Source organism: Choristoneura fumiferana, chromosome 11 (assembly GCF_025370935.1).
Source record: "Choristoneura fumiferana chromosome 11, NRCan_CFum_1, whole genome shotgun sequence".
NCBI classification, from domain to species: domain Eukaryota; kingdom Metazoa; phylum Arthropoda; class Insecta; order Lepidoptera; family Tortricidae; genus Choristoneura; species Choristoneura fumiferana.
In genome coordinates, this window is record NC_133482.1 from 11158057 (window position 1) to 11178464 (window position 20408).

The 20408-nt window shown below is 35.9% G+C and overlaps 1 protein-coding gene and 1 non-coding gene across 4 annotated transcripts in view; one reads left to right on the forward strand and one right to left on the reverse strand.

The window, feature by feature from the left end:
• Positions 1-548: 548 nt before the first annotated feature.
• On the reverse strand, positions 549-741 carry LOC141433039 (U2 spliceosomal RNA). The gene has a single exon (XR_012451886.1). It is a non-coding gene; the product is annotated as a U2 spliceosomal RNA (small nuclear RNA).
• Positions 742-6021: 5280 nt separating this feature from the next.
• Positions 6022-20408, forward strand: part of sima (HIF-1 transcription factor component sima) — a 115747-nt gene continuing 101360 nt past the window's right edge. Inside the window, exon 1 of one of the 3 annotated variants that reach the window (XM_074094551.1) lies at positions 6022-6300. In XM_074094551.1, the coding sequence (XP_073950652.1) occupies positions 6269-6300 (32 nt within the window). In that variant the 5' untranslated portion in view covers positions 6022-6268. Of the gene's footprint in view, positions 6301-16435; positions 16899-20408 lie in introns of those variants that run through there. The other 2 variants (XM_074094548.1, XM_074094549.1) reach the window with 2 other exon arrangements.

Below are 20408 nucleotides of genomic sequence, written 5' to 3' on the forward strand. Positions count from 1 at the left end.
TCTAAGCGATACTTAAGCGATTTTGGCTGTAGCGCTTCTTATGGTCGAAGCAAACATTGTTACAAGCAATATCGCCTATATTATATTTAGTTTATTTTCGCTGTTGCAATAATTGAAATATAAAGTAATGCTCAACAGGCGAAACCTACTAACATTATTTTAGCACTTTTAGGCAGTACTCAAATTGCATTTTTATTGAAATCTTAACATTCCAAAATCGCTTGTTTGACATTAAAATATTTTTGCTGTTGTAAAATAAAATAAAATGCTGTTTAACCGACGCGTAGTTGTTTTTGTTGTTGATTTTCTTAAAAATCGGCTTTAAGTGAGCTTAAGAAAAACGTAACTCGGTATTGGAGTATCGTACAGTAAAACGGGTTTCAACAGCATGTAGATCTTGGAAAGTACATTCTAACGATATATTTAACTCAGTTTTGCCAAAAGTGACTTTAAGCGATTCTGGTTGTAAGGGGACGATATGGTAGGGACTCCACACTCCACTCGTCTTATCTCGTTCTATTTTGCTAACAGCTTACCGTTATTTTAGTATTATGTGGGCCGATCCCGGCGGCACTGCAATGCCGGGCCGACCCGTGACGGGAGTGGAGCGAGCCCCGAACATCCCGTCGAGATACAAAAATCAGTTTAATATACTGGTCCCTCAGTGAGGGAACTTTCAGATATTAAGCTGAAAAGAACAGATACTACACTTTGATCTTAGCCAAAAGGCCGAGAAGCGATAACCAAGGTAAAGTCTCGAAAAGTAGTCACTAAACCAAGAAAAATCTTAACAGCGCGATGTAGGATGGGGACTGAGTTTGATAGCGACATCTAGCGGCACATTGTAAAACTACTATTTCAAGTTATACGTGCAATGCAAGTTAGATAAGCTACTGAACTGATATGGTAACGTATGGTAACGAATGCACCAGTTAAGTAAAAGTAAATGGTTTACAAATGGAGCTAGTGCCTTGAACGCATATTAGCGTTTTGCTGACTTTCACCCAGTGTGAACGCCATGTAAGTTTATAATTTAACGTTGGCTGTTAGTAAGTAGTATGAATCACTATAAATTCAAGGCACTGGGTGAAAATCAAGTGAATGACTTGACATATTATTAAGTTACCTTTTAGCCCGGCGTTGGCGTATTACTATTTATGACGTTGACTGTACTGCACAGCCTTATGGCTGGCCTTTGAATTGCTTCGCAGGTTTGCACAGGTTTCTTCACGATATATCCTACCCCGTGAAGCTCGTGGTAAATTGCAAATATATAATGAATTTCGAAAAACTCAGAGGTGCGAGCCGGGGTTTGAACCCACAATCCTCTGCTTGAGAGGCGATAAGTCAAACCACTAGGCCACTACGGCTTCTCTGCGAATATCATTTAATTTAATTAAAGCCAGTAGAACCTGGACAGTAGTATAAATAGATTCGAAAACTTTAAAGATTATGCATTAATTTTAGTAATAAACGTACTTTTGCTAACCATTAGCGATATAATTTATTTATACAATTAATGTGCCATTAGAAACAGAAGCTTCATTATATCAATATTATAATGATTTATGATGTAATTCTTAATAATAAAAATGTAATTTTACCTTCCACATAAAATAATCAAGTGAGAGTCTTCATTTCACATATAGGGTTTGTACACTTTTACAGTTTATCTCTACTCTACCTGCCTACATTCAGTGTTGTGGTTAGGTCGCTAAGTACAGTCGAACCATTTGATTCCTAACCCACCATAATATAAAGCTATGACTTTTTCTACGAAAATGGTCCACAGTGGGTCACGATTCAGTTGGTTCGAGTGTACCTACATGTGAAATTGGCGTTTTGACGAACTTAGAGCGGTGTCAAATACCTATATCTGTAGTTTGAGTTTGGTTATTGACGTGAAGGTATTCCAAAGTTATTCATTTGTTTTTCTTTGATACCTTTCTATGACAATGTGAAAAATTTAAAACATCGCATTATTTACGATTATGATGTACACCGTGGTACAGTCAACGTCAGAAATAAGTGATCTCTTTTGTACCTTGTCGCTTTCAGTCGGTACACAATTTCAAACATGACGTTAAATGACAAGCTACATAAGTGATCACTTATTTATGACGTTGACTGTACCAGTGCTACAGAAACAGTTTGAAGGATTAATGATGTATGAGGCAACTACAGCAAAATAAAACTCAGCTCGTTTTTGGTCTCAACGTTTCCGTTCTGAAAATTTCAACATTTAGCACCATCCCTGCGACCAAAAAAAGAGTTTTCATTCACACAAGGACACAAATGAGTAAAGTTAAAAGTTCTACATACGGATATACATAGTCAAGTGTTTTACTTTTTGAAGTTCCAATGGAACCGTATTCATATAGGCAACGGTGATCTGATCACTAAAAAATATCATATTAAAACCCCTCAATGGGCCCCTAAATTTTTTCCACTCATGACGGGACTTCAAAATAATTAATGGCCACCATTAGAGCGTGTACGTCTCGACCGGCGCAATTAACCGGTGATTTATCTACATCATGTATTCCATCGATAATTAATATCGTCCGAGGGTCTAAACAGTCTTGGACTGCTTGAACTACAGAGACCCTATTCGACAATCTAAGTGACATCGCAGCGAGAGAATAATCATATTTACTCTAAGGGGCTGTTTCACCGTCCATTGATTAGCGTTAACCGACGGTTTAATGTGATGCCGTCTCCGTCTATTCGAACAAAACAAATAGAGACGGCATCACACCTAACCGCCAGTTAATACTAATCATTGGATGGTGAATCAGCCCCTATAGCAACTTTTTTTTTTCAATAAACTGACTAGCGATTGACCTCTATCTTTGATTGGAATGCCGAAAGCGCAATTGAGCCTTAAGATGCAACTCGCTGGTTCAATAACAGCCTATTCACTCTAGGCTTGAAAGAAGATTACCGTCAAGCTCATTGAAATCGAAATTTGAAATATATAATTTCGCATTTAAATTCCGAAATAGCTATAGGTGCACCTGGGCTAGAACCCACAACCCTCTGTATGAGAGATCATAGGTCAAACCAATAAGCTACTGTAGGTACATAAATATAAACAGAGATGGCATCATGAAAATCAGAAACTTATTAGAGAGTGGTGGATAAAAGCTCTCAGTATCTCAAAACAAATATCAATCAATAGCTAATGACAAAAAAAAACTCCGATAGTCTTCTGAGTATTTCAAAAAGTTTCTAACTTTTAGACGAACTGTATTAAAATAAAAGTTCATCGGAGTTTGGATTTGTTAGTCTTTGATATTTGGAAATCACTTGGATAATGCAGAATCGGGGCCTCTTGTAACTCTGTCTATGGTTGGTAAGCCTGGGGGGGTGCTTAAGTTATTTTTTTATTTTTAACGCCATATAGCTTGGCGGTGGTTATCACAGAGGTAAAACCCTAATGCTTTGCTTAGTTTGATTATGTAGTCACTTGTACCTACACTTATCCGTAAGATTTGTGTTGTACAGTCACATGTCCTTCTGGCCCTAGAAATAGAGTCGCATTTGTATTAGATATTTATGCACCTTTTATGTGTCAGATATTGGTACTGCTGACTGTACCATCTACCAAACATATGATCAAAAACAATAATGTCAATAACACGTGTCTGATAATTTGAAAATTCGACTTTAGCAACATATTCACTGACCGTTTATTTGACTGACTATATGATAATGTAAAACTGTTACATATTTTCAAGGTAACAAATAGGCATGTTCCATTTTATATTTTGGCTGCAGCTGAAAATCAGCTCTGTGTTTCCATACTTCAGCATTGCTGAGCTGCCAGCCCTTTCGGGTATCTACAAGTATACCTACATTAAGTTAAATGCCACCTACTGTTTACTCGTATATGCCGAATAACCATTTTTTTCTTTCTTTATATTGAAGGTACTTTGGAGCCGCGAAACGGATTTTTGAATTCACATACATACTCGTACTTATCTAAAGATACCTAGCGTAAGCGTAGAACACTGAATAACTAACCCTCTGAACAAAAATACGTATCCAATCCCTATAAATTTTCGCTGTAAGTATAAATAAATAGTGGTCGGGTAACTATCCCTTTACTCATTTCGTTCCTTTCGCACTGATTAAACATTAAGAATTTATTTGACATTCCAATGCACAAATAAGCCGGAAAAGATGCCCTTTATGATTTATAGAACGATTTTTATGATGCAATCGCTGTCATAAAGGTTCAAATGATTAACCCGGTAGATTCATATCTGTAACTGCGTGACGCTTTATCATAAAACTAGTTCTGTTACCCGGTTTAGGATGCGTTTTCACCAGAGGTGTGCAAGGATGGTGTTGTGAAGAACGTGTTTGTCATGAACCAATAGGAATCCCCGCTCAGCGCAGCTTTAGTGGAAACAGCTCAGTGGAGTGAGATTTAGTATATACCAAACAAGGGAATGATGTGTATTCAGTCACTAGTAGCCGCCAGTGGCACGCACGCTCCGCTCCTGCCTCACCGCACCCCGCTTGCTTATTTGACAAGAGTCTACTATTCACTATATGCCCTTGCTCTTGCTACGCATCCTCGCACCGATCAGCTACCTTGCACATCTCTGGTGAAACCAGTCACAACATTCCCATCCTTAAGCCGAGTTTAGACTTGCAAGAAAAATCGTGGAAGTTGCATTACATTGCGAGGCCGTAAAGCTAACGAGTTTGTAGTGGTCAATCGAGCGCCGCAGTGTAATGCAACTTGCACGATTTTTCTTGCAAGTCTAAACTCGGCTTTACACCGCTCAGCTACCTCGTACATCTCTGACGGAACGCAGCCCTACCTGTGCTCTACGTTGGCTCTACCTATCAGTCAAAAGGAGCGGTCGACATTGTGTTTTTGACGTGATAGATCGAGATTATAGGATGGGCAGAAAAGTCAGAATGAGCTAGGAATTTCGATTTTTTTCATTTTTTTATTTGACTGGATGGCAAACTAAAGTAAATATGTTGTATTTTTAAATATTAACCTTAGCGGTCCCCCGACACCGACAACACTTAGATAAAAAAAATATTACTAGGTACTTACACTAAATTAACTTAGGCTAATTTTGCGGGAAATCAGCATAGTCCCCGCGGGATAGGGATAAACGAATTCTTCGCAGATGAAGTCGCGGGCAACAGCTAGGTAGTGCATAATTATTATTTACTTTTTAGTTGTCCTTTTTGGCGGCGTTTTTTTTTAATTTTTGCTGACGTTGTTTTGTGTCGGGGGTTTTTTAAATTTTAAATTTAAGTTTTCTTTTCATGTTTTTTAAACTGGTATATTATTTTTTCAAAAGTGTACTAGTGTGTTGGATATCCTTGCTGCAGCATCAGCTCATCGTGTTGCCACCATTGCATTGTATGTAGAATCAAATACAGATCAAAATAAATCAAACACGACATATCTGCTGTTTACGATATCAGCTGGGCTACTCCGAAACTCGAAACTCGAAGTTCGTGTCGTGCGGTCCCTCTGACACTTACACTGTTTGATACGAGAGGGAGAGGGACCGCACGACACGAACTTCGAGTTTCGAGTTTCGGAGTAGCCTGCAGCTGTCTGTTAAGTAGTGACATCTAGTGGCAGGAGAAATAACAAGCAAGGAAAACTTGTTCATCAGCGTTGAAGAAAAATGTGCATAGAGGTCGCTTCGTGGCAACTTACATTAAATTAACTAATTTTATCTTTATCAAAGATATGAAGTAACGAAATGCCTTTTTATTAGTGATCTATATTAAATGTTGTTCAAATTCTGCGAGTCAAATATTTTCGCCATATTTTCATCAGCCATTATTAGCTGCACAATATGAACAGCGTCATCTATTAAATATTTGCGAAACTCCTAATTCGTCTGTTATCGTTGTCATTTTACACAACTGTTGCTATTGGTCATTATTGAGGCATTGTATTTAACTATTCGTATAGTAACCAATCACAAGCTATCGTTGGTTTGGAAACACAAAATGACAAACGCGCTTTGCTTTGTCAAATTTATCTGAAGCGAGCGATTCGTGGTGCGTGTCTACTGTGCAAGTTCACAACAACAGTATATTTTTACGTGAAGTGCATTGTAAAATGACATAATTAGTGCAGTGATATAAAATTGTGGCGTTAAAGAAAACAACTAACATAAAAATCGTGAAAAGCGATGTGATGCTCTCCTTGGCAGTGTTCTAAGATTGTGGTCATATTGCGAAGTTTCATAATAGTGTTGTTCAGATAATATTCCAGATGTCTTCCAAGCCTAGTAATCAAAAAAGGAGGTAAGTGATACGAACTTTTCTTGGCACCAGCCTTATTTAAACTCAATGCTTCCAGTGGAAAAATGCTTCCAAAGCCGTATGGAGTCTGCTCACTTTCTCCTTGTCAAATTATTGCTCAAACTTGTTTGTTTTTTAATTAAATCTGCATAGCCCTGCTTAATAATTAGGTTGAAGCTCTAGACATAGTCTAACACAAAACAGTAAATGATTTTGTAACAATTTAATCTAAACTGGTTGCCTGAAGGTTAGCAGCTTATTAGGCTGAACTGTTTTGTACTTTGTACTAAGCTTGAATCTAATATTTTTTTATAGTTAAATTTTTCACTTACTTCAAGCTTTTTTTGTTAATTGTACTTTTTTTTGACTACTAGCACTACCATCCAACCTACCAACCTACATTCATCATCATCATCATCATCATCCCAGCCTATATACGTCCCACTGCTGGGCACAGGCCTCCTCTCAGAACAAGAGGGCTTGGGCCAAAGTTCCCACGCGGGCCCAGTGCGGATTGGGAACTTCACACACACCATTGAATTGCTTCGCAGGTTTGTGCAGGTTTCCTCACAATGTTTTCCTTCACCGCAAAGCTCGTGGTAAATTTCAAATGTAACTCCGCACATGAATTTCGAAAAACTCAGAGGTGCGAGCCGGGGTTTGAACCCACGACCCTCTGCTTGAGAGGCGTTAGGTCAAACCACTAGGCCACCACGGCTTCGTTATGTATACCAAATTTCAAGTCAATCCAACCACTCGAAGTGGATCAGAATTAACTTGCAAGCTTTTAGTGACAAACAAATATACAAGGTGAAGTTATGAAAGGTTGTAAAAATGAGTTTAAACATACAATTTTGGTATTGATAATGCAAAGCAAGCATAGTTTTTATGTATGAGTAATGCCTTTATTTTACTTGTGTGTGATTTTATGACAGTTATAGCTATCTTTAAATTTTAACCACTTCTGAGTAATGCTGTAAAAATATGATTATTTTTTTATTGGATAATATTTATATTATTTTGATGAAAGAGAATTTGTAAAGATATCTAAAAAATCACTTTTTTGCAATATGATTTCCATATTCTATCGCTAATTCAAACAATTCTTTACTTAAATAGCTGGCTCATCCTCACAAGGCACATCCTGACTGTAGTCAAAGAAACTGAATCCTGTACGGTCAAGGGCTTTAATTTATGAGCCACCATGGAACTTTTTCAAACAAAACTCACTATGATTTTTCTTGTTAATTAATGTGATGTCACTATGACGTTTACTGTGAAATGGTTCTATGGTGGCTCATGAATTAAAGTCCTTGACCATACTAAGGAGGAACCTTTATGCTACTAATGTCATGTTGAAGGGCATTTTCATTAAAACATGTACCTAGCAACGGCGTAAAGTTAAAAGTTGTCAGTTTTGTGACGATTTTCCCCTACAGTTAATATGGAATAAAACGTCACAAAACTGACCATATTTAACTTTTTCTTAACTATGCCGTTGCTAGGTACATGTTTTAGTAAAAATGCCCTGACATCCCGTAAGTATGCCAAACAAATCATAGTGAAAATGATTATGAAAAGGTTCCCTAGTACACAATTCAATTTCCTCAACTGTACCTACTCTCGTTTTTGTTTGGGGTATTAATAATTGATTCTTGCTCTAGGTACCTAGTATGTTGAAACTGATTATGACAGATAGCATTAATGAAACTTACACTGGGATAGAAAGTTTTTCTTTTATATTATAGTGTAGTGTCATGTTTTAAAAAGCATAGTTGGTTAGACACACATTTAATATCCCTCAAACTTGGAAGAATGCCTTCGGTAACAAAATTGAAATTGCATAACATTATCTAACTTACCTAACCAAAAGATATTTTTTTATTACTTTATCCTTGTGCTTCAAAAATATGCAATTACATTCTTATAACTAGACACCATTATTGGAGGTGCAATTTGGTAGCTTGACAGTCTTAGGGATGGGTAAAAAATATTTAAAAATACTAACTAAATTTCGATAATTTTTCATTACCATAATGACAGTCAGACTTTAATTAAACATGCTTATTTTGTAAAACAGGACTAATTACAAAATGATTATGTAGGTACTTATTAACATTTTTAATTTTTTTTATATCTTAGCTCAATTAATTTTCTAGAAATTTGTCTCATAATATTTTACTAATTTTTTTATTCAAAATGAATAAAGCTAAATTTCTAAACATTAAAAATGGTAATACATAAACATGTTTAATTAGTCTTACATTGTCATTATGGTAAAGAAAAATTATCGACATTTAGTTGTATTTTAAAATATTTTTACCCATCTCTAAGACTGTCAAGCTACCAAATTGCACCTCCGATAATGGGGTCTACTTATAATATTGCAAAAATTCTTTTGTTTCTACATTTTTTTACACCATGAATGACAGTTTGACTATATTTCTTTATTGCGAGTTTGCTCAAATTGCTTTGACAAATTAAACAAAAAAAAGTATAGTGGGCCAGGATTCATATGGTTAAAAAAACTGACTGCAATTGACTATCTTACATGATGGCAGGTAAGTGCAGATGTGGCTAAAGATGTAGGCATTTTGATTAAAATACTAGGGTTGCATGACCTCATAAGTCAAGTTAATATAATAATGTGCAAAAATTAAAAAAAAAACTTTTTCTTCTATTTTCAACAATTGAATTGAAAGAAATGCAATCATGTTAGATACTATGAAATTGAAAATCTTTGACTGATTTTGAAACAATAGTATCGTACAGCTAGGGCATGCACCCGGTTTTACAAATACATACAAATACCTCAACAAACCGGGTATTACCTGGTTCTTGGAGGCACTCGCAGAACCGGGTGCATGCCCTAGGTACAGACACTTTTTGATATACTAGTAGTCTTCAAGTTGTAGCATCCCATTAATATTATAAATGCGAATGTTTGTTTTTTTATTACCTTATCACGTCTAAACCGCTAAAACGATTTAGATGAAATGTTTGTCAATTGTTTGGGATAAAATAATTTTTATCCCAAACAATTGCGTAGTTTCCACGGTATAGCAATAAACGAATTCTGCGCGGACAGAGTGGCGGCCAACAGCTAGTTGTAACTAAATTATATAAAGTACTCATTTATATTAAATTAATGTTTTTTTCCGGTACTTGTGTTCATAATTATGTTTTCTGTGTCATGTTCTTAAAATTGCATCTCTGCTGCATTGGTTCAAACGGTTGGCTGGACAATTTATTTGATTTTCCTGTATACACTACAACAGGGGCGTGACAATTACGTGTTGTAAGAAATTTTTAAAAAATGTGATGCAACAAAACATTTAAATTTTCAAAAAATATCCCTAGAAATTACGAAAAATTATCTATTTTTTTCTTTCCTGTAAGTAATACTTAAGCGTGCAACTATTTTTAGATTTATTTTATTCCAAAATTTTAGCTTCAGATATGATTAGGGGTGGAAATGGTTAACTTTGGACGGATCGATAGACACGCGACTGATCCTATATTGTTTCGTTTCCGTTTTGTCCAATTGAAGTTTTTTTTATGAATAATGGCTTTAATGGCCTTATAATAAAGTAAAGAAAATAAATAAAAGTAAAAAACAATATTTTGAAACTACGTTGCCGAAAAATGAATTTATAAGGCTAACATAAACTGAGTTGCTTATATTTTTTTTATTACATCCGCGTAAATTAAATTGGGGCGCGTCGCTAGTTATACGTATACATGTACAGTCACCTGCATTAATATCTGCCATAGCGGAGCTTGTAAAAATATCTGACACATCTTTCCGGCCCTAGAAATAGAGTCATATCAGATATTTGTACACGCTTTGCTGTGTCGAATATTGGTGCTGGTGACTGTACGGTACCTATTAAATATATTAATTTTGTCTTGGTTAACCTGTCCTCTCCCAGAGGCACAAATTTGTGCCCAAATTCCTTTGATCCTGTTATCCTGGGAGATGACAGATTAATAAATTAAAATATGTTTGCATGTTCAATGCTGGATATTTATTAAAAACTGTAATTAGTTATAATTAGTATAAAACATAGACGTAAACAAACAGGCACAGGCTCAATCATGTTTTTATTCTAAATATGTATTTTTTTTATTGTCAAATAATTCCATGAAGCGGATTGACTACTAATTGGTACAGTCAGCAACAAAAATATACATACGTTTGAAGTTCCAAAAATATGTATACCTACAGGACTTTATTGCCTGAACATTTAGGTCGTGTAGGTATACATATTTTTTGCTCTTTGGCTGTATTCATATCTTTATCTTTGTTGCTGAGTGTACTCAAGTTGCTGGTTTGGCAAGTAATAGGACATAATCACTTTATTTTAGGTAACTTGTTTGGATAGACAGCTATATTGAACACTTACGACCTGTATTACAACACTATTAAGTTTTACACAAAGTAGTGTTTACGCACTTCTTCGCACGCGTAAACATGATCCAGCAGTTGATTATGCTAAATTCCCATAGGAATTCCCCAATATTACATTCGATCGAGATTTTATACCGATCTTGTGGGAATTTCAAGATAAAAAAGTAACCTATGTGTTATTCTAGATGTTCAGTTATCTATATACCAAATTTCATTCAAATCCGTTCAGCCGTTTTAGCGTGAAGGAGTATCAAACACACTCATACTCACAAAGTTTCGCATTTACTTATCAAGCGGAAATTACACTGAGTCGTTCGCCGCATGCTGCATGCGGCGACCGCAAAAGTGTTAAGAACACGGTCTTCGGCCGCATTCGGCGAGCGACAGCTGCCACCGCCTTAATATGGCCGCCGCAGTAGACGGACAGACTATAATGTAAAGACGACGTTCGTTCGCCGAAGTAGTTTGAAACAAATTCGGCGACCGCATTAGGTGAACGACGCTGTGTAATTGCCGCTTTAGGATATATAAAATATCAGGCACTTAACAGAGAATGCAATGGTGACACAAGACCCCTGATAGCTAAAGTCTAAAGTACAAAATACTTTTTTTTCCTGCAAGACAACCCTAATAGCTGCGTCTGGTTACCTAATGTACCTACCCTAAATGAAAACATTTCTAAAATAACTATACTGCACTACAAAGCCAAAAGGAGCTAGCTATCTCAACAAAAAAATACTTGAGCTATTTATACCATGTGATGCAGAATGTCTTAAGCTACACAATAGTATTAATGGTAACTCAAAAAAACCGGCCAAGTGCGAGTCGGACTCGCGCACCGAGGGTTCCGTATAAATATTTTTATTATATGATGTAACTAAATTTACGGTTTTCGCAATTTTTCCTTTATCTGTGCTATAAGACGTTGCTTTGTACCAAATTTTAAGATTCTGAGTTCACGGGAAACTGTACCCTGTAGGTTTTGATTCCCTTGTGAGTTTCGAAAATTTGCGGCATAAACTGCTGTATCTTTTGATTGCGTTGGCTTAGAAGTTTGATTTTTTCACAGCTCCAAGGGACAGTAGACCTGAGTATTTGATATAAATTCCAGCTTGATACCTCCATGCGTTCCTGAGAAAAAGAGTCTTGACAGACGAACGGACGGACAACAAAGTGATCCCTAAAAAGTGTTTTTTTTTTTTTAGATAGCTCCTTTATGCTTAGGACAGCAATATATGTATGAAGGTAAGTACAACTTTTCTGCAAACAAACGTTTATACGCGGTATTTAATTACTTAATTAAAATATATTGCATCTATTTGGTTTTCCATAGAAATCGACAATGAAGTAAATTTGATATTTTTGATTGTTCACTTGAGATGCTGAAGAAGGCTTTCAAGTAACCAGGCTTTAGGCTAGTTATATAATATTAATTTATATTTCAAATTAATTGTTTTCAGCTTTCCTGTCTAGTTTCACTTGCAGGGAAGTGACTACATAACAAATCTGGACTTATTTTCTTTTTATGTTTGTTACATATAGGTACCTATCATTTATTTCTTTGTAATAGCTGTCTGCTATCATAAACCTTTAAGGAAACTATAGGTCTAGATTGTTTTAATTTAAGTCTGCTCATAATTCTGTATAAGACTGTTTGTTTCTTATCAATAAATAAAAATAAAAAATTGTAAAGTGACACTCGCGTCACATTTTCACTTGAATAAGCCTAGTTTACAGCATATATTCAGGTGTAAGTATACTTTTTGTCTGACCATGCAGCAATATTTAAACTTTCCACTACTTATCTTATACCTAGTGTCATCCACGAAGGCGCGTGATTTTGACAAAATTACACATTAATGACATTGTAATAAGAATCACGGCACGCGTCATCGTGAATGACTCTACCTATACTCATCTAAAATTTACATACCGTTTTACTAAGGTTGTTATTATTTTGTTGCACTAAAATAGACAATCTTATCAACAGACCCCAATTAGCTTTTGTATTATCATAATGTGGAATGCCAAAGATTCTTTGGCAACAATGTCATATCTTTTACGAAATCCTTATTCCTTGGTGCTATCCATTTTTTGCGCAAAATAGCCAAAATTACCAAATTTTTATGTAATTATGGGAACTATTTAATTTGTAGTAATCCATATACTAATTTTATTAAAGGTGAAGTAATTAAATTAACTCTGTCTGTTATCTTTTAAACCAAATTATCGATTTAAATGAAATTTCCCTCTCATTCTGAGAGGAGGCCTGTGCCCAGTAGTGGGACTTATATAGGCTGGGATGATGATGATAATGATGAAATGAAATTTAGTATGAACATAATGTGAAACCCTGTACAGGACGTAGAAGAGTTTTATCCCGGAAAATTGTTTAGTTCCCGCGGGATAGCGATAAACGAATTATTCACAGACGGAGTAAAGGGCAACAGCTAGTAAATAATATAATGTTGTTTCCGCCAACGGTTTTATCCCCTTTTTAGGGTTCCGGAGCCAAAATGGCAAAAACGAAACCCTTATAGTTTCGCCATGTCTGTCTGTCTGTCCGTCCGTCCGTCCGTCCGCGGCTGTGCTCAGGGACTATCAATGCTAGAAAGTTGTAATTTTGCACGAATATATGAATATATATGTAAACTATGCCGACAAAATGGTACAATAAAAAACTAAAAAAAATTTTTTTTTAGGGTACCTACCTCCCATACCTAGACGTAAAGGGGGGTGATTTTTTTTTCTCATCCAACCCTATAGTGTGGGGTATCGTTGGATAGGTCTTTTAAACCCATTAGGGGTTTGCTAAGACGATTTTTCAATTCAGCGATATGTTTGCGTAATATTCAACTTTAAAGTGCATATTTTCATTAAAATCTAGCCCCCCCCCCCTGTAAAATATAAACGGGTGGGTGGAAAAATTTGAGGAAAAAAATTTCAAGGAAGACTATAACGGTTAAGGTTGATTGAGAATTATTAGTAGTTTAAGAGTAAATAGCAGCCTAAGGTATATAATATACCTAAACTATGGAAGATGGAATACGAAATTCTTACAAAAATATTACTTAATTTTTTCGTAATGGCTACGGAACCTTATTGTGGGCGGATCCGACACGCTACTGGCTGGTTTTAAAAAAAAAACTTGGGAATTTTGAAAAGTGGCCCTGAGTAAAATATTAAACTCATCGTCATATATTTTAAACTATGCCTTGATATGTTTGATATGTTTGAGTCTGACTAAAATTGTGCAAACCTAGTAAAGTCTCTTTCTACCTATTGCGGTATGAGAGAGATGATGCATAACGACTAAAGAGAAAATAGCGCACGTGCTAGCGGTTCTTTAATTTGTAGCTGTTTATTTCCAATCATCAATCAAATCTAGAGCACACTGATTATTAACATGTAATGTTTATTAAGTTACGGATTTTAATGCACGCTTAAAAGTCACCACTGTTGGCTATTACAACAATCTTTGAAGTTATAATCTCATGAGACGGTATTGACGTAAATGATAGCGATCTATCTATAGTTAGTAAGTCTATAGTTGTTTTGGAACAAAGGCCAAAATCGGCAGCTTGCACTGATAAAAGTGAAAAGAATGTAAAGATACGTGGAAAGATACAAACATAACAATATATTATTGACCTCTAGAATTTGACCTTTGTGTGTTATTATAATCTCTAGAAAATAAGATGAATATAACACCAACAATCTATGGACCCAGAGACCCTATTGTCTAAATCGCTGACGTTCGCGGTCGCATTCGCCGTCTCTTTCTACTCTTATACTGTGTAGTCTTAGGGGCTGTTTCACCATCTATTGATTAGTGTTAACTGATAGTTAAATGTGATGCCGTCTCCGTCTATTTGAACAAAACAAATAGAGACGGCATCTCATTTAACCGCAGTTAACACTAATCAATGGATGGTGAAACAGCCCCTTAGTGACAGAAAAAAGTGGTAAAAACGATTGTGTCTAACTCCTGGCTTCACAATCCATTGATTAAATTTATCCGTCAAATAAAATTAATCAATGGGTGGTGAAACAGACCCTAAGTGTGTTTGTTAGACAATAAGGCCTCTGGTCAAAAAAGTTTATTATTATACATTATAATATAATTTACACATGTATTCTATTAAGTACTATTAACATTAACAAACAAATTACAAAATTTTCAATGCTCGGAATCAGTGATGCCGGATATATTCTTTGAGAATCCCCAATTATAAGCAGATCCGTCAGCCGTCTGTATATCGTGTTATCGGTCTCACGATATGCAATCCTAATCAGAAAACAGCATGGTATCGGCCAACTGACATACCAATTCGACAAAAAGATTATGCATTTGTGCTTGTCCAATGGCAAACATTTATTTTTTCCTGTCAAAGTGCTGACTTTTTTGTCAGACTTATTTCTGATAAACAGTGAATTATTTTATTGATAACTCCAGTTATAAGTATGACTCGCGCCATTATCGAATTTTCAACATGGCGGCTGGCAGCATTTTAATCTTTCTTCACCAACAGTAAAAATGACATAATTGTCAGGCAGCAATGTCTATAAGAATTTATCGTGATGATAATAAGGTTGTGCAGATAGTAACGAATCATGATTTCATCGGATTGACAGTACATCCGTCATGTTATTTAGACACTCCGGGACTGGTAGCTAAAACGAGCATCAACACCATTCTTGAAGTCTATTCTTTATTAGAGAAGACTATAACTGATGTGAATACCTTGGTCGTTTATGAGGAAGACGCTGCGTGACATAGGTACACTCGTGATCAGTACTATATAAACTTATGCAGTTCATGATATAACAGATTCGCAGAGTCCCAGACATGAGACGACAATCATCCGACTACAGAGGTGTGTCAGGGTTGCAATAAAAGCATGTAATCCGTCGTTTATACTGCAACATAAATGCCGCTACTTTTGCTAAAATTAGCAATTAGATTTTGGACCGTGACTGAAGTTCAGAAAACTAATAGATGGGCTCTTTTTGTACTATTATGAGGAATGTGGTATCTATGTAGATGACATAATCTAACTTTTTATAAATCAACTCCATCGGTCGGTGCTTTCTCAGCTCTTTAATTTGGTGTACAAATATTATTTCATTTAGATATATTATAACATAACATAATACAACACACAATATAATAACATAACAAAATATCTGTTATTTCTGGTGTACAATAAAGAGTCATTGTATTGTATTGTATTGTATTTAACAAGCGTTCGTTTGCACCTAGCAACTTGACACTGCAAGCGCTATCGTCGACTTAATTAAAATAATCAAGCGTTAATTGAAGGTGTATTTTGCTTCACTGTATCAATTGCACAACACAACAGAGCCTCCAGGCAAAAAGGCAGAAATAAGGGATGCTTTGTTTTCGTTTCTGTTTATTAACAAGAATGCCACTTCTGCATGAGACAATGTGATCCATTATGTAAGCAAATGCAAAAGCGATGGTGTGTTGGAAAACTGAAAAGTATAATAATATGACTTTTATTTTCATGTCTCAAATAGCACAGTCCTCTTTGAAGTAGTTATCTTGATAAAGTGTTGCCTCATATCAGAGCCAGGTCTTGCCAGGGCCGAAATTGATAATATTTTGTTATCTACTAAGTTTTATATCAAGTTTTTGCTACCATGCTAGTTAACAGTTGGTTTGAGATAAGCGCATCTTTGGTCCTATCAGTTGCTCGCGGATTACGTACCTAGATGGACTACTTCACCGTTTTTTTCGCATCTGAAGCGAAATATCGAGATTCGACATGGTTATAAACGGGTTCAAAAACCATTGCCCGCAGCAGTGTCCTGTGGTGGGCCGGATCGAGGACATAGGATGGACTCTGCAGTGTCCTGTTACTGGCCAATGGTCTAGGCAACCAGTGAATAATGTGGGCAATTTAGGTGCCAGTGCTTCGAATGTCTTCCGCGAGGTTCCGCAGCCCATGCAGTGTTATTCTAGGAACTATTACGTTCCTGAGAATCCTCCTCAGTATTTCCCTTCCCAAATTGTGTATCCTCGTCCAGTTAGCCATTACCAGGCTGCTCCTATCATACCGAACCTGCCGTGTAACCAGCGCCAAGAATGGGACTACGGAAACATGTGCTATAACGTGAACGGACAACCTTGCCAATACACAAATGTTGTCGACTTAGAGGACTTTATGTAAGTGCTTTTCACTGTCGTTGATTTTGTTGTCAAAAATAAAGAAGAACGCCAAACAATAAAAACCGGCCAAGAGCGTGTCGGCCAAGCCCAGGATAGGGTTCCGTAGCCATTACGAAAAAAATCAAATAATATTTTTCTAAGGATTTTGTATTGTGTACACTACTAACTTGGAAGTTTAGGTATATTTTATACCTTAGGCTGCTATTTACTCTTCAACTACTAATAATTCTAAAGCAATCTTAGCCGCTATAATTTTCCTTGTAAATTTGATATATTTACTACCATTCAGATTTTTTTCAAATTTTTCCACCCAAGTTTAGATTTTAGAGGGCCCCATTTTAGAGGGACGCTCGATTTTAATGAAATGAATATTTCGCAAACAGATCACTGAATAGAAAAATCGTCTTAAAAACTCTATCCCCCTATTTTAAAAGACCTATCCAACGATTCCCAACACAATAGGGTTAGTCGAGAAAAAAAATCACCCCCACTTTACGTCTATGGGAGGTACCCTAAAATTTTTTTTTTTTTTTATTTTACCACTGTCGGCATGACTGATAATGTATATTCATGCCAAATTACAGCTTTCTAGTACTAACGGTCTCTGAGATTAGCCGCGGACGGACAGACGGACAGACATGGCGTAACTATAACTACTATAAGGGTTCCTAGTTGACCATGGAACCCAAAAAAATACAGGTTTAAAACGATTTATTTTTGGACAAGTTAGATCCACTCTGCTATGCAGTCAGTACTTATAGGAATTCATTGGTCTTCATAGATCTCACAGATTGTTAGAAGAACCAGATAACCGCTTGACAATGCTTAGCATAGTATTGCTAGACTATTCATTCTCGAGTTCGAAAACTGGGCTAGTAAGAGATAACATTTGAATGCCTCTCATGGCCAGTTCTCAATTCTGGCCTACTTACCTACTTTGTACTTTTTTTTCAACACTGGAATAGTGTCATTTACCTGTAATTTTTGTTGAGTGGTGACGGTGACCCTAAAGTATCTAAATAGTACCTTGTCTCTTACATTTTGTTCGCTAGTATTTTGATAGTTTAGTACTTATATATAATGCTATAGTCGTGATTTATTAATACCTGTAATCTTTTTTGCCGATAATTTAGGTGTATTGATTTTTGCAATTTTCTTCCACGCGTCATCGGCGTGATATCCAATGTTGTGATAGCGTCAATGTGCTTTTAAAGTCGAATAAAAATTTCACATGCATTTTCATCAATTTGTTTCATAGTTATCCTTACTTGTGCATGAACTTTTAGAGCTATTAGAAGTGAATGCTGCATTTTCAACGAAAGGTTGATTGCAGTAGAGCAGTTTCGCTTTCAACATATTTATACTGTCACAAAATTCATTCTGGACGTTCGCCAATGGGCCTCGTGTTTTCATCAGCTGACCAAATTCACGTGCATTAAACTCAAATCCGGCAAACTGGTTATTTCAATCGCCACGTTCTTTCACTTCAGTCACATTTTCGCATAAAACTTTTTACATATTGCACGAATTTCGGGATCTCGGCAAAATTTGCAATCGCTGTTGACTTTTTTGAATCCACAGTTTATTTTTAAGTTTATTCTGAGCTAACTACTGGTTTCTTTATAACCGGTATATTTCCCGAGACCATATACAAAGTTCGACTGTATACTCGGCGATATCCATGCGATAACCTTAATTCTAAAATGACCCGTTGATTACCGGCTACCATACGCGCGTAACAAGATGATAATGCTATCGAATGTGTGCAATTTTAAACACATGAGACCATAATTACAGGCGTCTAGATAAATTTGGAGTCCTACCTTGCAAATATATCACCCATATATTTTTAAAACTCACTGATGTCGCTGAGATTTCCAGTTGTTTGTGTTTATTTGAAAGGTAGTTTTTTTATCTAGTCTTAGGGGCTGACTATTTATTCTTCAGTACCCTTAGTGTAAGTTTTCGGTTACAAAGTACGTCTCGATCGCGTTCGCGTTAAAATCTCAATTTGTATGGAAACACGAACAGCGCCTCTAGCGGAACGTTTGCGATGTTCGTGTTTCCATACATCTAAGGGTACAACTGGTTAAAGCTATTCGCTTCGGTTTTCGGAATATTTTAATTTAAAAGCAGTATGCGTCTTCCTTGCCAAATGTCTTTATTCTTTAGACAAAAACTTCGGGTTTGTCTATGACTAAGTAGAACAAGAGCGCCGCGTTCAAGCAGAAGAATGTGTCCGAGTTATCGTAATGCGATATTAATAGGATTGTTAAGTCTTAACGCACCTGTGTTATTGGTACAATTGTCAATTCTCTGGTATTTTAAAGCGGATTCCCAGTTATTATATGATTTATTACAGCACTGATAGTTTTCTTAATGTTCAGTTCAATCAAAAATATTGAAATGTTAAGTCAGTTTTTCTTGTAAATAAATAAATATTACAAAGTACGAGTAGGTACACATCAGGTACAAAAAAAAAATGGTTTAATTGGCTTTTTAGTCGGAAATGAAATTTGTGATGATTTTTACAAATTTATGAAATTGATGATTACTAATGATGACAAAACAGTGGAATCTTTAGTTGGGTGTTATTTGTCAACGATTGGTTGCTAATTCGCTGTGCAATATGTCCATACAGAACATGTTAGGTTCTGTTAAAAAATAAAAAACAAAGTATTGGTTAGACTAATGATGAAAACTTTTTTTTAACCGACTTCAAAAAAGGAGGAGGTTCTCAATTCGAGTGTATGTTTTTTTTGTATGTTTGTTACGCGATAACTCCGCTAATTGTGGGCCGAATTTCAAAATTATTTTTTAGTTCTAAAGGACATACTTCCGAGGTGGTCACATTGGCACCAAGTGTAAGTCAGGATCTGATGATGGGATCTTAGAGAAATCGAGGGCAACCCTCGAATTTTTAAAGCACACCTATAGCGATTTTGGCATTTTTAACATCAAGTCAAGTATTTACATTCAGAAAGTATCATTTGGTGAACTGGACCCTGATAAAGAAGCCGTAGGTACCGGTACTCTGTTATAAAATGATATAACTATGCTGTGTTTGAGCTTAATAGAATCTTTGTGAGATGTACTTTGGCTACAAATCACTAAAATTAATGAAAACAATTTTTTTTTAAATGAAACCGACTTCAAAAACCTTGAAAATAATTTTCTACTAGTTTGAAGTCGGTGCCTCAGCAGGAGTGATTGAAGCCCAAAATATAGTATATATGTAGGTGAGGTAGACGACTGTAGTTCCACTGCTGCTGGCTCGTGCTGAGGCACCGACTTCAAACTAGTAGAAAAATATTTTCAAGGTTTTTGAAGTGGGTTCCATTTTTTGTTATTTTTTTTTTATTGACCAAGAATTCAGTTCGGTAATTAATGCAACCCTAATTATTGAATATATTAATCACGTTCGCAAGATTTAGGAACGTGTGATAATATACGTGCCTTATATTAATATGACGTTTCATTGGAATTTTAAAATCCTCAAAGAATAGC